At 41.6% G+C, this 18,957-nt stretch overlaps 1 protein-coding gene and 1 long non-coding RNA gene across 2 annotated transcripts; both read left to right on the forward strand.

The window, feature by feature from the left end:
- The first annotated feature begins 604 nt into the window (after positions 1-604).
- On the forward strand, positions 605-3,690 carry LOC306970499. The gene is made up of 3 exons (XR_013793401.1): positions 605-651; positions 2,463-2,532; positions 3,637-3,690. It is a non-coding gene; the product is annotated as an uncharacterized lncRNA (long non-coding RNA).
- A 10,659-nt stretch (positions 3,691-14,349) lies between these two features.
- LOC306970571 (cornifelin-like) lies at positions 14,350-18,225 on the forward strand. Its single transcript, XM_079566563.1, has 3 exons — positions 14,350-14,547; positions 16,444-16,598; positions 18,094-18,225. The coding sequence occupies exons 1-3, from the start codon at positions 14,445-14,447 to the stop codon at positions 18,217-18,219; spliced, it is 384 nt and encodes a 127-aa protein (XP_079422689.1). The 5' UTR covers positions 14,350-14,444; the 3' UTR covers positions 18,220-18,225.
- The last annotated feature ends 732 nt before the right edge of the window (positions 18,226-18,957 follow it).

Raw genomic sequence — 18,957 nt, forward strand, 5'->3', positions numbered from 1 at the left:
TCGAAATCTACAGGCAAACAAGTGGCACAAGAGCGACAAAAACGTCCCGGAAAAGGAACAAAACCACGACTAAAGAGTGACGAAAACACGCAACAAAAAAGTGATTAAAAAAGACGAGAACAGAACAAAAACACTTCCAAAATGTGACAAAAACACTTCCAAAAGAGCGACAAAAACGGTCATGGAAAATAACAAATAACACAACAAGAAAAGGGACAGAGCCATGGAAAAAGCAACAACAAAAAACAACAAAAAAGCCACGAAAGAGCGTCAAAAAAGTGACTAAAACACAAGAAAAAAAAGGCTCAATTTCTCTTCGGAAACTAGAATAAAACGCTTTTGCAAATATTTTAAGCTTCTTAATCATAAGTCTAAAAGTAACCTTTCCACGCAAACGTTGGGGGAAAAAAATAAATAAATATTAGCATGATGCTGCATCACAGGTAAAAGAGGCGAAAAGAGAAAACAAAAACAAATAAATAAGGATACGGATAAACATTCTACATAGGCTACTGTATATATATTTTTTTTACCTTGATTTGTGCAGTAGGCAGAATTCCCGTGCGCCCTGAATTAGTCCCATGTGGTGTTTCTATTCTGCGCATGCGCACCAAACAGATCCAACCCTTCGAGAAACAGCTTTCTTTCCATGTGAGTGCATCGTCCTTTGACTTTATCGTCCAGAACTTTCGCCGAATCTTCCTTACGATGTTTGGTTAAAGCTCGTTTTCATGATCTGTTCTTTCTTCGTTCGGTGTTTTTTTCCCCCCGAAGTAAGTGTCCATTTTATTCACAACGTAGCATTTAAGTCCCGATATGCACTCTGCAGCTCGCACCCCACGCTAACCAAGCTTCTCGTCAAAGAAAAGATCCCCCAAAAGCAAAAGTTAATCGTGTGTGTTAGTAATTTAATGTAAGCCGCCATGTTGGTTTACCATAACAAACCATTGCACAGAGAGAGAGAGAGAGAGAGAGAGTTGTTTTGTAATCTACGACTGCTCAAAAACAAGCATTTGCATCTCAAATATTCTCAATAAATGTGCTGATCCAAAGTCTCCATTCAAATGCGTCTTTATCTTGAAAATAAAGCGTTTTAAACTCGTTGCAGACTCTTATGTTGCCCAACATTGCCATCTACAGGATGAAAGCGGTAACTGCAGGCAAAACTTATTAGGATTTCTCCACATTGTGGTTTTGGGTTAGTTTGATTATTACCATGTAACTTTGGCCTGATTCATACTCACTACGAGCTGCGAAATATTCCACTGATTCTGATTCTTATTCCATAGAAAGAAATGGCACTTTTAGAGGACGTTTTCTCACACTGCGTATTTGTACATTGTGGTGACAACAATCGAGTACATTTTATCCAGTTTGGCTCTACTTAAAAAAAAAGGGAAAAAGTGTCAAAATAACAAGAAAATGAGACGAAAAAGAGGAAGAAAACGCAACAAAAGAGCGACAAAAATGTGACGAAAATGTGACAATAAGCAATGAAAATGGCACAAATCTGATAACTGATAGTAATTTTTTGTTGTGTTGTCGCCGTTTGTCATGTTTTTGTTACTATTTCCTTGTGTTTTTTTTGGTTGCGTTTTCATTCTTGTTTTCATCGCTATTTTGATGCTTTTTTCGCTAAACTTTTTGGTAAAGCCAAACTGGAGAAAATGTGCTCGGTTCAGGTTAACAATATTTTTGACTGATTTGGTCGGTTTGAACTTCAAAAAACAAGGAGGCAAAATCTGATCATCGTTGTTCACCAGTGAAAGGGAATGTTTAGAAGGAAATACAAGTCACAACCTTTACATGAAGATATAGTGCAAGTATTTAACAGTTTCCATTTTTCCAGTTGAAAATATTTAGACCTTTTTAGTAAAGTTTCAGTCCAAAACACAGCAAGAGGAAAATCTTCATTAATTGCTGATAATAGCCGATATCCTCAGGACTGAAAGAGATGGAGACTTTGCGTTTTTTGCATTGGAAAGAGCCAAGTCAGGGCTTTAAAGCGTGTCCTCACACAACTAAACTCGCTGAGTTAGTTTTAAACTCTGCAATTGTATTTTTGATCACTGTACAAAATCCCACAGCTAGCAACAGTATGCTAAGGCTAATGGCAGCATGCTAATTTTAGCGGCAACTAATCAAAGCTGGGACAGAAACTATGATTGAATCACCTAAAGTAATCAAATAAAACCGGCCTCTGCTGGAGTGGCCAAGCATTTCTCTTTTTACAGGATTATACACCAGGCAGTTGTAATAATCGGCATCGGTTTATTTAGTTGTTCAACCCTAATTGTTATATACTGTTTTAAACTTAAAAAAAAAATTGTAAACAGTGTAATTTTCTTATTTCATCAGTTTTCTTGCATTAACTTAGCTTTTCACATTTCATTCATTTGCAAAGTTAATGAATATTCAAGTACAAACAAACCTACATAACTTGCCTTGTCTTGTTTTTGCAGACTAATAAAAGACATCCGAGTGTTTGAGAAGACCAGCAGGGTGTCCATGTTTCCCAGCCAGGTGTGCTGAGTAAGTATCGGTACATCAAAGTATTGGTACATTGCACCACAAAAGCAGTATTGCAACATTTGTAAAAAGATACATCACCAATTTTGTTCACACTATAAGTTTAGTTTAGCCGATTAGTCGGGTTCAGACTTTTCATTTCGTTTTTTAAATTCCATTAAGGTCTGCGTCCCAAAGGTCCCAAACTTACCTGTAAGGACACATGGTGATTTTTGTCCAAGTGAGCTAGAATGCTTGCGTTTTGGGCAGCAATTTGAACTATCAAGTTGATTTAATCTCATAAATGATGCAGCATAGAAAAAAGTGATTGGTGAGTGATCAGGATTGGTTCTGAAATTCGTTATTTTGTGTCATTACAAATTTTCATATAACTGATGCAAGAATATTGGCTTCTGCGTCACAGACACTAGGGCTGCACGACTTTGTCAAAACACCTAATTGCAATTTTTATGACACACATTGTGATTCGATTTGTAATTTTAATGTTTTCGATATTTTGTATGCATTGAGCTACAGTTAAACTTCTAAAACTGTTGTTAAACATAGTACTCAGTTTTTACATTTCAGCTTCATCAGCAACAAGATGCGAAACTGTGAGAGGAAAAGGGGCATTTTTTTCTGCATTTATAAAGATTCTATTTCTAATTCTATTTCTCCCTATTCAGCTACAAAACGCTGCTAGTTTTATGAAAATTGTCAAACACTGGCTGTAAAGATGTTACAATTAGACACAGCTCATTAGAGTACAGTGATACACGTCGTCGATGAGCTTTTGTGACCATCTCATGAAATGGTCATTCAGCGGTGAGAATAGTTGTGCCAGACACAAGTGGACTTTGTGCACAGCGACTACAGCGTAGACAAACATGAAGCCTTCTGAAGCCACTTCTGATTGGCAGTGAGGCTCGATCATTCTGATTGGAGAACATGTCTATCACTCAAAAGCTGGGGGTGCCAGGCAGAAAAAGAAAAATAACTCAGCGCCTTGATGTTATCGCAGTAGCTAAAACCTCCATTTGGATTGGGTAAAGGTTAATGGTGCAGCCCTACAACATACAGTCTTTAATTTTGGCCAGTGTTGGTAACACACTTGTTTATTTTCTACAGGCACATGATGGACTCCCATCCAGGACAATGTGAATAGACATCAGTGTGAAACAATGACGTCTCAACTTCAACAAAGACACTCTCCAAAGCTGCATTGGATATAAGAAATATTAAAACGCTTTTTCAACATTTTCTTACAATGGATATCGACATTGACTACATCGATAAAAACTATGTTTGGCAGCGCCGCATCCAAACTGTCTTCAAAAATCGCAAAACTCCAGTGCCTTTCCCGGACGCTGCAGCCATCGGCGTGGAATACAACCCCGCGTTTGAAAGAAGCGACAAAATTGACGTGGAGTCCATCACCAACGGCGCCATCTTGGACATTAACGACTTCTTAAAATGCGTCACTAAAACCGCCTCTTTCCATTTGCTGGATATATTGAGTTTTAATTTTGATCTCGGGTTGGATGCGGACAGCCCACTCTGCTGCGCCTATGGCTCCAAAGTTTACAGCGCAGCAAAGAGTTTCAAGGACCAGTTCAAGACTCGTCCGCTGCAGCTTCATGCAACCCTGCAAGAGGCCTTCCCTCTTCCAGATAAGACTTTGGAAAACACAGATTTGTTAGTGCAAAAATCCAAACTTGAAATTCCATTTGATCTTGAGTTAAATGACGAAAGAAAAGGCGACCCAATCAGTATAAACAAAGGTGCTGGGCGAACTGTTCAGCTCAGCATGGACTACTATCCGCTGTGCAAAAAAGGAGGAGTCGCGTTCGTCCTGTGGCCGTCGAACGCACCTGCGCAGAAACTCAGCACAGCCCTCCTGACCGGCGGGATGATGTTGGAAATGCTAGACTTTGCTCGAATTTTGAGCGGCTCGTACTCTCAAATGCTAAAAGAAGTCATTTCGCACAACTTTGGGGAGGTTTATGAACCATGTTACCTGAGCGCGCAAGTGAAAACGCTTTCCGAAAAGAAGGTACACCTACCGTCGAGGGAGCTCAAGGAGTCTTTTTGCAAGGAACCGTTCAAATTTATGCTCCGCAAAGTAAATAGGCAGGAAAAGATTCACAAAAGACCTCACGATTTGGACGGCGATGTTGAGATCGTGCCGGAAAAACGTCCGGCGGATATGGCACAATCCAGCACTGACTTCGTTCAAGACGAGGAGATAAACGAGGCCTCCTACATGTGTCCGGTGGAATTCGAGCCAGATGCGCAGCCAAATGCAAGTCAAGAGAACGAGACAAACGAAGATGTGTTGTTGGATGTTGTGGATGTGGTTGTTTCGGAGGAAATTCCACCAAGAGAGAAGCCCCCGCAGAAGAAAACGGCAAAACCGCGCTACTTTGGCTTCCACTACATACGAAAACGGAAAAACACTCCCACGGTACCGATTTCAAAGATATTCTGCGAAGATACTTTACCCCTGCACCAGAAAACAGTCAAGCAAAGAGAGTGGACCAGGCGCACAACTCGCATCATAGACGTTTTCAACAAAGGCATCCAGGACCTGTTTTGCCGCTGCAGCGAGATCGGCCTCGATTTCAACGTCGGGTCGGGACGAAAGCAGAACTTGGACATGAACCTCATGACCAATCACACGCTGTACGAAGTGAATCGCTTCTCGGTGCATTTGTACAAGAGCGTGAGCGTCTTCTTGATGGACATCATGGAATGCAACTTCAACCTGTGTTTCCGGGACGAGGCGCATGAACGGAACTTCATGTCGTACCTCCTCGGCAAAGAGAGGACCCTGTACAACCAGGCGCACGATCAAACCTTCATGAGCACGGCGATCTCGTTTCCCGAAGGGTACAACGTCGTAGACCTTACCGAAGAGCATGGCGACAAAGGACAGTCAGACAATGTGCCGGGGGAAGATATATCTGACGAATTTCCATATTGCAAAGACATCAACTTGAATCTGTGGTCGCTCGACGGAAAGCCGGTGGACAGAAAGCTGGATTTGACGGCAATGACTTGCGGCGCATTGCTGGAAACGATCGCTTTTGTGAGGAGACTGGCGAGCAATCCACGAGACCTGTTCAATGACGTCTTAGAGCACAATTTTGACGTGGATTTGCAAGATCCCGCGACCGAAGACTCAAATGGCCTCGACAAGTGGTTTGCCGCGAACAAGTTGCTGCTCAAAAAGTCATTTTGCTTACTGAAAGCGAACGTTTGGCTGACAGAGGAGGTTAGCTTAAAGCAGTACTCGTTACCCAAACAAGAGCTTTTAATCTCCGAAACGATGACGCCCGTCCCGGTACGGAAAGCGCAGGAATATACATATAAAACTTGTGAAGATATCGGTCTGGAGCTTAATGTGAGTCGCAAGTCGCCGTCGAAACAGAAGCTCGATGCGTGCCTGCTGACGAGGGGTGCGCTTTTCGAGGTGCACAACTTCGTCAAAACCAAATGCAACCGCTACGTGCCGGCTCTGTACGAGATACTGGACTACAACTTTGACTTGAGCTCACAGAAGCATCGGAAGGTGGAGTTGGCGTGGTCGATCGGGGCGCAGGTGTTGGCCATGGTGCGAAATGGCGAGCGGAAGGGGCAGTACATGCAGCAAGTGTTCGAGCTCCCCTTCGAGTCGAAGGCAGAGGTCTGCAAAGAGGAGCCGCAGGAGGCCCAGATCGAGGAGACTGAGCCCGCCGGAGACGACGTGGTGTTCGTTCAGAAACTTATCCCCGTGGATATAGCCGTGGAGATCGAATAAACGGTCAAAAGGCCAACGCGCATTGAGCCGCACTGGGACTAAATCTAGGGCTTGTGTCGAGATACTTTTCAATAAATCTCTAAATAACAATATATTTTTTACCGATATGTATTGTCTGTATTTCATTATGTTTTGCAGCTTGTGTGTTATTTAAGATACGGTTAAAGGAACAGGCCACCATTTTTCCATAGGGTTAGGGTTAGGGTTAGAGATATCTTCTTACCTGAGCTTAGACGAGTTGATGTGTACCTGTCTTCGCTTCTAATTTCACCCCGTTTAGAACTATAGGAATATACTGGGAGAGGCCAAATGCTAGCAACATCTTTGGTCTTTTTGTGTGACTGAGGGCATGCACAGAGACCAGACAGGTACGTATCAACTCGTCTAAGCTCAGGTAAGAACATATCTCATAAAACGGTGGCCTGTTCCTTTAAGAATAGGGCTGGGTACTGTTCCATTTTTCTCCCGACACCGGTACTTTAACAATACTTTTTTATTCATTTCGTATCCTTAATAATCCTTAATTTTCAGACCCCAATTTTTTTTTCTTTTTTTTTTTTTTGTGTGCTTTTTGTTCACTTTTTTCCTCCCCAATTTAGCAAATGTTTTCCCCATTTTTTCTTTCCCAATTCCCTCTCCACACAATTCCTAATTTTTTCCTCAAATTTTGATGACCAACGGCATCAAAACTTGGATCTACCTGCTTTTCAACACTGTTACTACCTTTTCATGGTACCCAGCCCTAGTTAAGAACATTTTGAGAGTTTCTGGCATCTTCATGCTTTAGGTTTACCTGACATAAAATGGTCATCAATGAAGCTCAACCGTCCAAGCTCCTCATGCCAGAAGTAAAAATCCCATTGAAGAAAATCTACAGTGTGTGGTTGTTAATTTGGAAACACTTTTCATGTTTTGTTTTTACTTTTATTTTCAACACTTTTTTCCATTGTGTGATTCTCACTGAAAACATTAACCTCTTTCCCCCCACTTTGACTGAGCGCACTTCCTCCAGTTCGGCTTTACCCAAATCCAAAAGCTTCTCGACTGGAGCTTATAGACTATAGAGTAGTGCCTCTTTTGAAAGCTAAGACCTACAAAACTTATCTAAGCTTCTTCCTCGTCACGTTTTTGTTGCTTTTTTACATTTTTGTGGCTTGATCACAAACAACAAATGCAGCCAAAATGCAACAAAAAGGTGACAGAAATGTGATGGAAAACGTGACGGAAACATGCAACAAAGACGACTAAAACGCAACAAAAATAAGGAAAAATCTTAGCCCTTTTTTGTAGGTCTTAGCTTTCAAATGTCGAGAAGCTTTTAGAAAATAGGCCCGGTTAAGGTGGGAGTTGAGGTGTTTTAAACTATGACTGAACTTATGGGATTATGTAGGAAAACAAAATGGATAAATGAAGGCCTTCAGTGAAAATTTACAATGGACACAGTCTTTAAATAAAAGAAAATAATACAGACATGTTTCCAAACGTTTGTACTGTATATATTACTTCAGAAGAATGAGCAGCTGTGGTAACATAAATGATCCAAAACTTGAAGCAGAACTAGTAACTTGTTTACCTTAAATCCTTTCCGTAGTCCCTCTGGGGGTAATACAAGTCTTTCATCTTCCCCTGGTGTCTCTGGCCAGAAAACCACAATTGCATCTTTCCTGCTTACGGGTCGGAGTCACCAATACACACTGTTCACGAAGAAGCAGCTAGCAGGCTAACGGGCAAAGCTAACTGCGGTGCTAGCCCCACTTAAACGATTTACTTCCAAGTTTGAGTGAAAAAAATGATCTCCATTGTGTAATTGGATGTACAATATCCCTCTGTCCTTTTGTCTTTTTTGTCAGTGTAGTATTTACTCTCATGGACAATTAACAAGTAAAAAACTGCACCATGCTACGACACCTGCAGCGGTGCTAATGGCCACTAGGGGCAAGAGTTACCACTGCTGTAAAGGTGCATTATAAAGGGGTTAGCCTTTACTTTCCATCCTGGTGGCCTCTAGGATTCTGCAGGATCAATTTAATTTTGTTTAAATGTTTAGGGTTTTCTGGTAGGTTTTCTGGATGGAACGTATACATAACTATGGAGAAAGTTACATCAGCGTCTCAAACCTACCAGAAATCCTGAAAAACCTGAAATAAAATTGAACATGGAGCTTAGAGGCCACCGGGATGGAAAGCCAACCACCTGCATACAGCTGCGGGGTCACTGAAAGGGCAAATACAAACTAATATCTACTTTTTCCCCCATAAAAAGTTACATAAACGCACCTTTAATAATAGCTATAAAAGCATTTGACCTTGTTTTCTATTATTTAGTATTTTCTTTTGCTACCTTTGAGTCGTTATATTGCAATTCTAATTTCAGCTCACGTTGGCCTAATGCTTCTTTACTACAACAATGTTCTGAAGTATTACTAAATACTCAAATACCTTTGTTTAGCTCCTGAAGGGTTGTTGACAGAGATGTAAAAATGAGTTTGTCCAGTAGATGGCGCAAGAGTCACCCAGTGTCTGTGGAGAATCAACCTTTATTTGTATAGCGCTTGACCTATACCTATGTTGGACCTCCAGCAGGTGTTGTCCTGCAGACTCAGCCTCTACTGAGCTGATGTGCAACGAGCAGTTCACATAAATAGGAAGGAAGTCCATGAATGGATTTAAAAACAAACATTAAAAGTTTAAAATGAACCCTGGCATGTACGGGGAGCAGCATTGGAGTGATGTGAGTGTTTGAGCAGACGAGCTGCAGCGTTTTGCACTAATTGTAGCCGGTTTAAAGTGCTCTGGTTCACACCCACATAAAGTGCATTACAATAGTCAATGCAGGAGCTGATAAAAGCGTCACATATCTGTCATTCTGGCCAAGAAGACGGAGCTGGAAAAACAACAGTCAAGAGGTCGTCAAACTTAATCCCTAAATTTCTCACCACTGTTTGAGAAAACGTGGCAAGAGCTCCAGAAGGCGCTCACTTTAAGAACACACTTGAGATTATATGCATGATATTTACCTTGAATATGCGATAAAGACGGCAACATTTAGTCTTTTTGTAACATCTGTAAATATGCAACAGGGAGAAACCAATATGTCTGAAATAATCACTGTGGTCTGATGCACGACGGTGTCTGATGTCTGCCGGGCAGACCTGGGAGCAGAAATCACAAACATGAAATAATATCATGTTTTATTGATTGGTTTTATTTTGAAGCAATAGTCCAAAACCCGGGGTGTATTCTTGGTATTCAGTGAAACATTTAAACGTATGTACTTAAACTACAGTATATAAAACAGTTATTCATACAGTTCGTACACATCATGCACACTGGTGGTGCGGTGGCTTATGGGATGGGACATTCTGTGGCTCCTAATCGCCGGTGAGGAACCCCATGATAGGAAGCATTTCCTACCTCCGTCTTCACTGTCAGCACTATTCGGACGCTTCTTGTCATGGCGGACACATCCGGTTAACCAATTTACTGGTTTCGGATTTGTAACCTTAAACTCCTCCACTTGAAGCAAAAATGCCCCTAATCCCGGCTCACTGTCCCGGGGCACGTTTCCAAATGTCAGGTATCTGCGCGATGGTTTGGCTCCGTCCCGGTCCATAATGTGGTTTTCTGTGAGGCTTTTTCGCTTCCACACACTACCTGAGGCTGTAGTGAAGAAATCTGACTGCAGATGGCGCTGTTTTCCTACCTCTGCTGGCAGGAAACATCTGTAAATCAGTATTGTATTGATGGAGTGACCCTCGAGAAGTGCCATCATGGATCTATTATAATGTGTGCCGGCCGGGGTCCATAATCAGCTGACGGGACACGTCACGGTAACGTCATGTGACCATCTCTGAGGAACAGAGCAGACAGTGAGCCGGCCAGACTGTAATCACACTACAGCCTTATGCAATAGAAATGTAACCACTTATCCCCTACTTTTTCTCCAGTTCGCCTTTACCCAAATCTAAAAGCTTCTTGACTGGAGTTTACTAGCCTGATAAACCACACCCACCTTCTTTCTGCACGAAAGAAGGTGGGTCTGGCCACGCACGGTAGACAAGTTGTTGATTGGCGGCTAAGGCCGAGCCGAACCAATCACGACCGTCACAGAGAAATGAGAAGGTTACGTCACTCGCTGCACCTCTATGTTTTTAGTTCAATTAACGTTAACATTAGCCAAAACTAATCATTGGATGAAGTAGTCAAGGATTTTGCCTCGCGTTCTCCGCGTGAGTTTATATTCACTTCATATTTTTTAAATTGGACACAGCTGTCGTCACGTCCGCTAATCGCTAATTGGTTTATTTCACTGACAATCTGTGCGCGTTAGGCCCGCCCATTCAAACTGCTCCAATTGCTCCGTGACCAGACTAACTCCCTGCATGGAATGAACAGGGAAGAGTATGGCAGAGCCAGGCAAGGAGTTTACAGCCTATAGGTCAGTGTCATTTCTCATTTGTAAGGCACCTACAAAACTGATCTCAAAGGATCTTTTTCCGTGCGTTGTTGCCGTCACTTTTGGGTTTTTTAAAATGACTTTTTTAGTAACTTTTCTGTTGCTCTTTTGTTGCTTTTTCTCTGTCACTTTGTCAACGCTTTGACTTTTTTCCAAGAAGCTTTTAGATGTGGGTTACATTTGGACAGATTCTTCAATTAATGAACGCTGAAGATCCAAAATCCCCTCTGAAAGAGTCTTTGTAACTAATGCGTCACAAAGCACACAAACGCACACACACACACAAACACACGCACACACGCACACGCGCACACACACGCACACACAATCTTGTACCTCTATCTTAGTGAGGACCCTCATAGACATGTTTTACCCAGACCCTAATCTAAACCCAATTCTAACCCTAAAACCACATCTTGACCCTCAAACAGTCCTTCAAATAAGTGAGGATCACCCAAAATGTCCTCACTTTACAAAAATGTCCTCACTCTGTTGGTAAAAACTCAAACTGTTCCTCACAATGTCGTAAGTACAAGAACACACACACACACAAACATTTAAACCTGGCTCTGTGGCCAAAAGGATGGGAAATTGTGGGCCTTTTGAGGCGTGAAAGGACATATTTCTACATGAAAACATAAAATGACGGAAACCTTGCAACACATTTTCTTCCTCATATTTATGTCGGTGATTTTCAGCAGAAGTTTCAAATTGATATCACTATTTTTTCACTGTAAGTTTCCCGATTCACCTGCAGCACATAGTTCCCCCAGAGCAGGACGGGAGGGCATCTGACGTGCTGCAGATTGCTGAGATGGTTGACTTGTGCAGTAACCTGTTTCCCGGTCCAACAGGTTAAGTCATGAGACGCAGGTGAGCGCCGCCGCCGCCGCAGGTAAGACACGCTCAGCTCACACACATTTATGATTAACTTTACTGTGATTTACACGCGAGTATCAATCACATTTACTTACGTACATGTACCTGAGTAACCTTTTCAACTCACTCTACTTCATGGAGTTCTTTTTACTTGTACATGAGGTCATACTGTTTTGAAGTAATTATACTCTGACAAAAGCTTCACATCGATGAGCAAAAATGCGTCACAGAACTGTCTTGTAGCTTATCTTGAAAATGATTAGTTGTATGACTGAAATTATAAACAAAACTGAACATTTGCACATTTTCAGTTCAATACCTGTTTGATTTCTTTGAAAAACATGCTTTCCGCCTGGTATTAAAGGGATATTTCTGGATTTTTGACATAGAGCCTCATTTTCTAGTTATCCAGAGTGTTGCTGATTTCTGGAGATATATTTTTATCAATTTCATGCAGTTGCTAGGCTAGTGCTAAGCTAGCAAATGTCTATGGTAGCTAGTGGCCTGCATTAAAACAGTCTGATCCACTCCACACAGCAGGGGCGTAGCACCAAATTCTGGGCCCTGGGTACAAACCATCTTGGTGGACCCCCCTTCCCCCCCATATAAAATTCACATTTCATATTCTATGTTCTTTAACCACATAACAGTGGTTTAGTGGTTTGACAGTGCAGTTCATTTATTTTCAATTATAACTTTATTATATATACCTTAACTAAGGGAAAAATGGGTTGGCCAAAAAAAAGTGCTTCATATAAAAACACACATCCAATGAGTACTTAGTTCATGGTTTGTTTGTTTGTTTCAAGTCAGTGTTTGACTTGAAATTGCATCTGATTTGGCTTCAGTTACAGAAAATTAATAACTTTTAATCCTGTAGTGACATAGATATTTAGATTAGGATGAAATATTCTGCTTTCATTGGGCCAGTTGAAATGGCTAGTTTTAGGTAGAGCATAATGATTAATAGCATCACATTAAACAGAACGGCTGCACCAGGGACATGGGATATTTGGGCTGAGAATAACACATTTGTGACTTTAAAATAGGCATTAAAATGCTATTTTAGATAAAATTATGGTACTATATGATGTCTCTGTGGCCACAGGCCTGAACAAAAAACTCAAGGCTTCAGTCTGATTTAGTCTCTCACCATATTTGAAGCCTATACCTAAGTGTATTGTCAGTAAATTGTTGTATAAAGTTACGTTGGAATCATAGGCTAAACGCCGTGTGTGGGCTGAACCATTTGGCACATTTTTAAAGGGGTGTCCGGGCCCTGAGATATTGTCCATCATTATTGTTTGTGCAAAATTCTGTGTAGCAACCATTGTATTTTAGCCGGTTGTTCAGTTCTTATAGTATCAATTGTGAGGAAACTTAGAAAGTACAATACAGAACGCTTTCTGCAGCATTTTTGAGGGCCCCTACCCTGCTCTGGGCCCTGGCCCCTTTACCCCCCCCAGTCCGACGCCCCTGCCACACAGTGCACCTGAGGCTAATCACTTGGCGATAGAATCATTTTAACCATTTTGCATTTAAAATAACTTCTATTTGAGCAGTATCAGCTTCGTGGTTGTATAAGCTACGCAGCGGCGGAGTGATCTGCTAGAAAATAGTCCCTCTAAGTGCGATAACTCATGTGATACAAGGTCAGTTATATTTAAAAAATGATGGACACAAACATTTATATGGTTAGTCTGGTGTTGTAAGTGATTTGCCTCAGGTGCTCTGTGGAGCGGGTCACACTCGTTTTAATGCAGGCTAGCTGATACCATAGACATGCGCTAGCCTAGTATATAAGGAATGCAAAAATAAAAATGAAAAAATATCTCCAGAAATTTAAATGACATTAAATGAACTGTGCCAAAAATCAAGGCCTTTGAATGTCATTAACCCCTTAACTCCCACCTGAACCGAGCACATTTTCTCCAATTTGGCTTTACCCCAATCCAAAAGCTTCTGGAAAAAAGGTGTGAAAATAGCGACAGAACTGAGACGAAAACAAGGATGAAAATGTGACAAAAAAAGTGAGAAAATTGACAAAAAGTGACGAAAAATCGCCGAAAAAATGACAGAAATTGGACAAAAGAATGACAAATGTGACAAAAATTTATGAAAAAGTGCCAAAAATTTCACACAAAAAATACAAAAATGTGACAAAAAATTGACGGAAAAATTGACGGAAAAATGACGAAAAAATAACAAAAAAAATGACAAAAATGTGACAAAATTTGAAAAAAAAATGAAGAATTTTTTTTACTAAAATGAGTTGAATACCCCAAAAAAATGATGTGAGGAAAAAGATCCATTTAGATGAGTTTTGTAGATCTTAGCTTTCAAATGAGGCGTTACACTGGCCTACAGGATTTGGGTAAAGCTGAACTGGAGAAAATGATCTCGGTTCAGGCGGGAGTTAAGAGGTCTATCTATAAATCTAGGTTTATTGGAAAATTCGAACATGGCTCAACAATGTTTACTGTATAAACACAGAAGTACATGCTCAGTTGCAGTTCCATGTTTTTGCTAAAATGTTGCCCATTTTGTCCAGTTCTCTTTCCTCTGTTTAATCAAATGTTTACAAATCTTAACAAATTAAATATGCACTGATCTTTCTTCTGCGATTGTGGCATGAAAACATAGCATTTGGTCATTAAAAAGCATTACATTTGACTTAGGAACCCTGAAAGAACGACGGTTCATGAAAGAATCAGTTGGAGGTTTGATTCCCTCTGTTATCGTGGTGTCTCATGTCCCTCCTCAGATCCAAACCAAGTCCTCGTCCAGACCGGGTTTAGTCCAGATGAACCAGTCCATCTCGGTCCAGCCCCAGTCCAGGGTTTACCAGCAGGACGCCTCAAAGTGGTCCACGGGGATCTGCCACTGCTGCCGGACCTGCAAACAATGTAAGACCTGCTTTAGCCCTGGTTCTCCACTTAAAGGGATATTTCAGGATTTTTGACATAGGGCCTCATTTCCTAGTTATCCAGAGTGTTGCTGATTTCTGGAGATATATATTTTTTTGTAATTCATGCAGTTCTTATATTTGAAGAGTTTCGTGGCGCTAGGCTTGTGCTAGGCTAGTGCATTTCTATGGTATCAGCTAGCCTGCATTAAAAACAGTGTGACCCGCTCCACAGAGCACCTGAGGCAAATCACTTATAACACCAGACTAACCATATAAATGTCTGTGTCCATAGAATCATTTTTTTTTTTAAATATAACTGACCTGCATCACATGAGTTTGCATTTTGAGGGACTATTTTCTAGCAGATCACTCTATAGCAGATCCAGAGTGTTGTTGATTACTGGAGGTATTTTTATATTTTATTCAGCTTTGTGTTATACAACCACAAAGCTGATGCTGCTCAAATATCCATCCATCCATCCATCCATCCATCCATTTTCTTCCGCTTTATCCGGGGCCGGGTCTGCTCAAATATAAGTTATTTTAAATGCAAAATGGTTTAAATTACTCTATGGACACAGACATTTATATGGTTAGTCTGGTGTTATAAGTGATTTGCCTCAGGTGCTCTGTGGAGCGGGTCACACTGTTTTTAATGCAGGCTAGCTGATACCATAGAAATGCATTAGCCTAGCGCCACGAAACTCTTCAAATATAAGAACTGCATGAATTAAAAATATATAAATACCTCCAGTAATCAACAACACTCTGGATAACTAGGAAATGAGGCCCTATGTCAAAAATCCTGAAACATCCCTTTAATATCACAATCCCTGAGAATGACAATTTGAGCAAATCAGGATAAACGGAGTCCAAATAGGCTGTAAAACTTACCTCCACTGGACTAAATTTAGTCTAAACTGGGTATAAGCCTAGCTATATGTCCGATGAAAAAAACAGCTATAATAAAAGCATAAAGCACAGATGACAGTTTGTTACAGATGAAGGAGCTCCTGTAGAAGCCCAACTTTAGTTACAGTGTTTACCAGAACATCATGAAAAACAATCATGTGTTAAAGGGGCTAGATGCATGTCAGCCATTTTATGCTCACTACTGCCACCTCAGGTCATACGTGTAACTGCACCTTCTATATTAAGCTCGTGCATGATGGCACTTCAGATCCGAAGTAACACCTTTCTGAGTGACAGTGCAGGATTTTAGAGGCAGTTGTGGTGAACAGGTCTGAGCTCATTCTACACATGAGGACATGGCTGGAACATGTAGGAGAGGAAAATACTTCAATACTTTCAATACTTTCACTAGAGTATGCTACTTTTGACTTATTAATGTTTATGTTTATTACAGACGTCACATACACATTGGACTAACCAGATTTTCGGCACCTGTCCATGACAATATCACTCAAGGAGAAGTATCCTTGAGTAGTATTCTAATGAAGTATCTGTACTCTTACTTCAGTAAAGAAAATAGTCACTCATTCCACAGTAAGTAAATGTTCAAGTGGAAAAGTTTCATGGGACTCATAATAATGTGTTTCATGTACTTCCTGTATTTCTCTGCTCTTTTCTTCGGAAATACTCCAACATCAGTTCATGTCTTGTTTCTCATCATTAACGACTCAATTATAAATCTTTTACGCAGTATCACAGAACTCAAGTAGCACTTCCCCCTGGTACTTTCAAAATTTAAAACTATTTCAAAGTAAAGTTATTCTGTGCCACCTCGTCAGGCCCTTGTAAAGGTCCAGTCGACACACATGAAGCAGGACTCTCCTTGGGGGCCTTTGGGACAGAGCTTTCCTTTGGGGCCCCTCAGTTGGGGCCCTTGGTGGCTGCCTGTACCTTCCCGTCGGTAAAGCGCCCCTGTCCACAGGCTGCCGGTCCGTGTGGTGTTTCCCGTGTATCGCGTGTCGAACGGCGCAGCGTCACGGCGAGTGTCTCTGTCTCCCCCTGGTGGACATCTGCAGCATCATCAACCCCATCGCCATGTCACTGAGGGCCACCACCAGGGAGCGCTACAGCATCCAGGTCAGTCTGACAGGTCAGAAGTGCTGAAAAGGTTTCTCGCTGCGTCTTTGACCTTTCAGTGACCCCGCGGTGGTCACCATGCCGCCTTTACTTTCTATCCCGGTGCCCTCCAGGACGCTCCAGGACAGACTGTTTTTTAGAGCTGAGTTGGTTTTCACTGCTGATGAATGGAGACATGGAGACTGCATGGTTACGCACACGTTCCATCCAGAAACCCTGCAAATCTAGTTGGTCCTGCAGTGTCCATGTTACATCATCTGTATCTGGCTAAACATGCTGTGGGACACAGACAACACTCAGATGCCAGCTCTGATGGTAATTATAATACACATCTGTGCACATCTGTACATTACAGTAGTTCTGCTTTATCCAGCACCTCCCCTCTTTAGTCACAAACCTCCACACTTTTCAAAATCAGCATGGCCGTGCACATTTATTTTCTTTTTAACAATTTTTCAACATGCGAAACATCCATAATAAACCTGGACTTCTTTTTTTGTAAAACGTTTCTTTTCAGTGAACGCCTTTACCACTTTTATGAGTAACATATTATGTTCTTTTGCCGTGAACTTACAGATTTAAACATTTCAGTGCACGGGACACTCGTCCTGAGGCTGTCACATAAGGTGTACTTGTACATGTGTTACTGTGTGACTGCTTGTTTGTGTGTGTGAGGACTAATAATAATAGTAATGCATTCATTTATATAGATATATTTCCAGACGCTTAAAGTCACTTTACAATGTGTGACCTGTAGGAGCAGTGAGCTGCCAGCATGGACTCATCTTATAAAGCGCTTTTCCACCTTCATCAGGCACTCAAAGTGCTTTCCACCAATGAACCACTCACCCTTTCACACACCAGTGCACGCAGACACTGGAGGCAAGGTGGGTGAAGTGTCTTGCCCAAGGACACAACGACAGTGTGCACCTACAGCACCAATCAGGCCCTTCCTGCTGACCTGCAGAGGTCAGACGGGGCCGGGCAGAGCAAAGGCAGTAGTTCTGCTGTAGTAACTGATGTTACTGTTGTGTTTCAGGGAGGCAGTATCTGCCTGGCAGTATATGCAGTATGTGCCTGTAGTACCTTGTTCTGTTGTAGTAACTGATGTTACTGTTGTGTTTCAGGGAGGGAGTACATGCCTGGCAGTATATGCAGTATATGCCTGTAGTACCGTGTTCTGCTGTAGTAGCTGATGTTTCTGTTGTGTTCCAGGGAGACTTCTGCGTGGACTGCCTCCTCGCCGTGTTCTGCTGTAGTAACTGCTGTCACTGTTGTGTTCCAGGGAGACTTCTGCGTGGACTGCCTCCTCGCCGTGTTCTGTTGTAGTAACTGCTGTCACTGTTGTGTTCCAGGGAGACTTCTGCGTGGACTGCCTCCTCGCCATGTTCTGTTGTAGTAGCTGATGTTTCTGTTGTGTTCCAGGGAGACTTCTGCGTGGACTGCCTCCTCGCCGTGTTCTGTTGTAGTAACTGATGATACTGTTGTGTTCCAGGGAGACTTCTGCGTGGACTGCCTCCTCGCCGTGTTCTGCTGCCCCTGTGTGTACTGTCAGATCCAGCGGGAGATCCAACACCGACAGCTGCCCATCACGCTCGGCGACCTCGTGCAGAGGAAGTGACATCATCCACCGTCTCAAACACCTACTTTCCTAACGCTGTGTTACCTAACTTGTTTACAAAACGTCTCAAATAAGAAATCGGCCAAAACGCTTGATTCACTACAATCACTAAACCTGTCTATGTAATTATAAATCTTGTAGACACCTTTATTTGCACCCGTATGTGATTATGTGTTATGTTTCTGTAACTGAACCTCTGTAAATGAATTATTGTTTTGCCTCGGAAGGGGAAAAAAAACAAAGAAACATACTGTTTAGGTGGCGTTCACAATGTAGAATGTGATGATTTCACAAAGAGAAAGAGAAATGCCGTTTTTGTAAGAAATCACAAAAGTCAAATGACAAATATTTTTCCTCTTGTGTAACTGTGACTGGATTCTCGGGCCTATGATGTTTCGGCGTCTGAAAGTTCATTCTGTTGGACAAGATCACGGTCATGTTTTCATACACTGTCACCTCCTTTTGACGTTTTACTGAAGAAAAAAAAAATCCTAACGTTGTGTTTTGTGACTTTTCGAAAACATTTATTCCTGTGTCCGTCCCTTTAGACCATAGATTTTTCAAGCTAATATTGCAATTTAATTTGACTTCATTTAGTTTGTATTTGATACATTTAAATGCATAAACTGCTAAAATGATGAGTGATGGAAGTCGTGTCACTTTTAGACTTTAGTTAAACACTATGTTCAAACTACCCCACATTAGAACAATAAACAATCTACTGGTTTATGTGGACAG

The sequence above is a fragment of the Gobius niger genome, assembly GCF_951799975.1.
Source record: "Gobius niger genome assembly, chromosome: 11".
NCBI classification, from domain to species: Eukaryota; Metazoa; Chordata; class Actinopteri; order Gobiiformes; family Gobiidae; genus Gobius; species Gobius niger.

Excerpts from the sequence above, each read along its gene's own strand:
- LOC306970571 (XM_079566563.1), top strand. The coding sequence starts at position 14,445 with ATGAACCAGTCCATCTCGGTCCAGCCCCAGTCCAGGGTTTACCAGCAG. Across the intron at positions 14,548-16,443 it reads CTGCCGGACCTGCAAACAAT|GCTGCCGGTCCGTGTGGTGT; the intron begins GTAAGACCTGCT and ends CCCTGTCCACAG. Across the intron at positions 16,599-18,093 it reads GGGAGCGCTACAGCATCCAG|GGAGACTTCTGCGTGGACTG; the intron begins GTCAGTCTGACA and ends GTTGTGTTCCAG.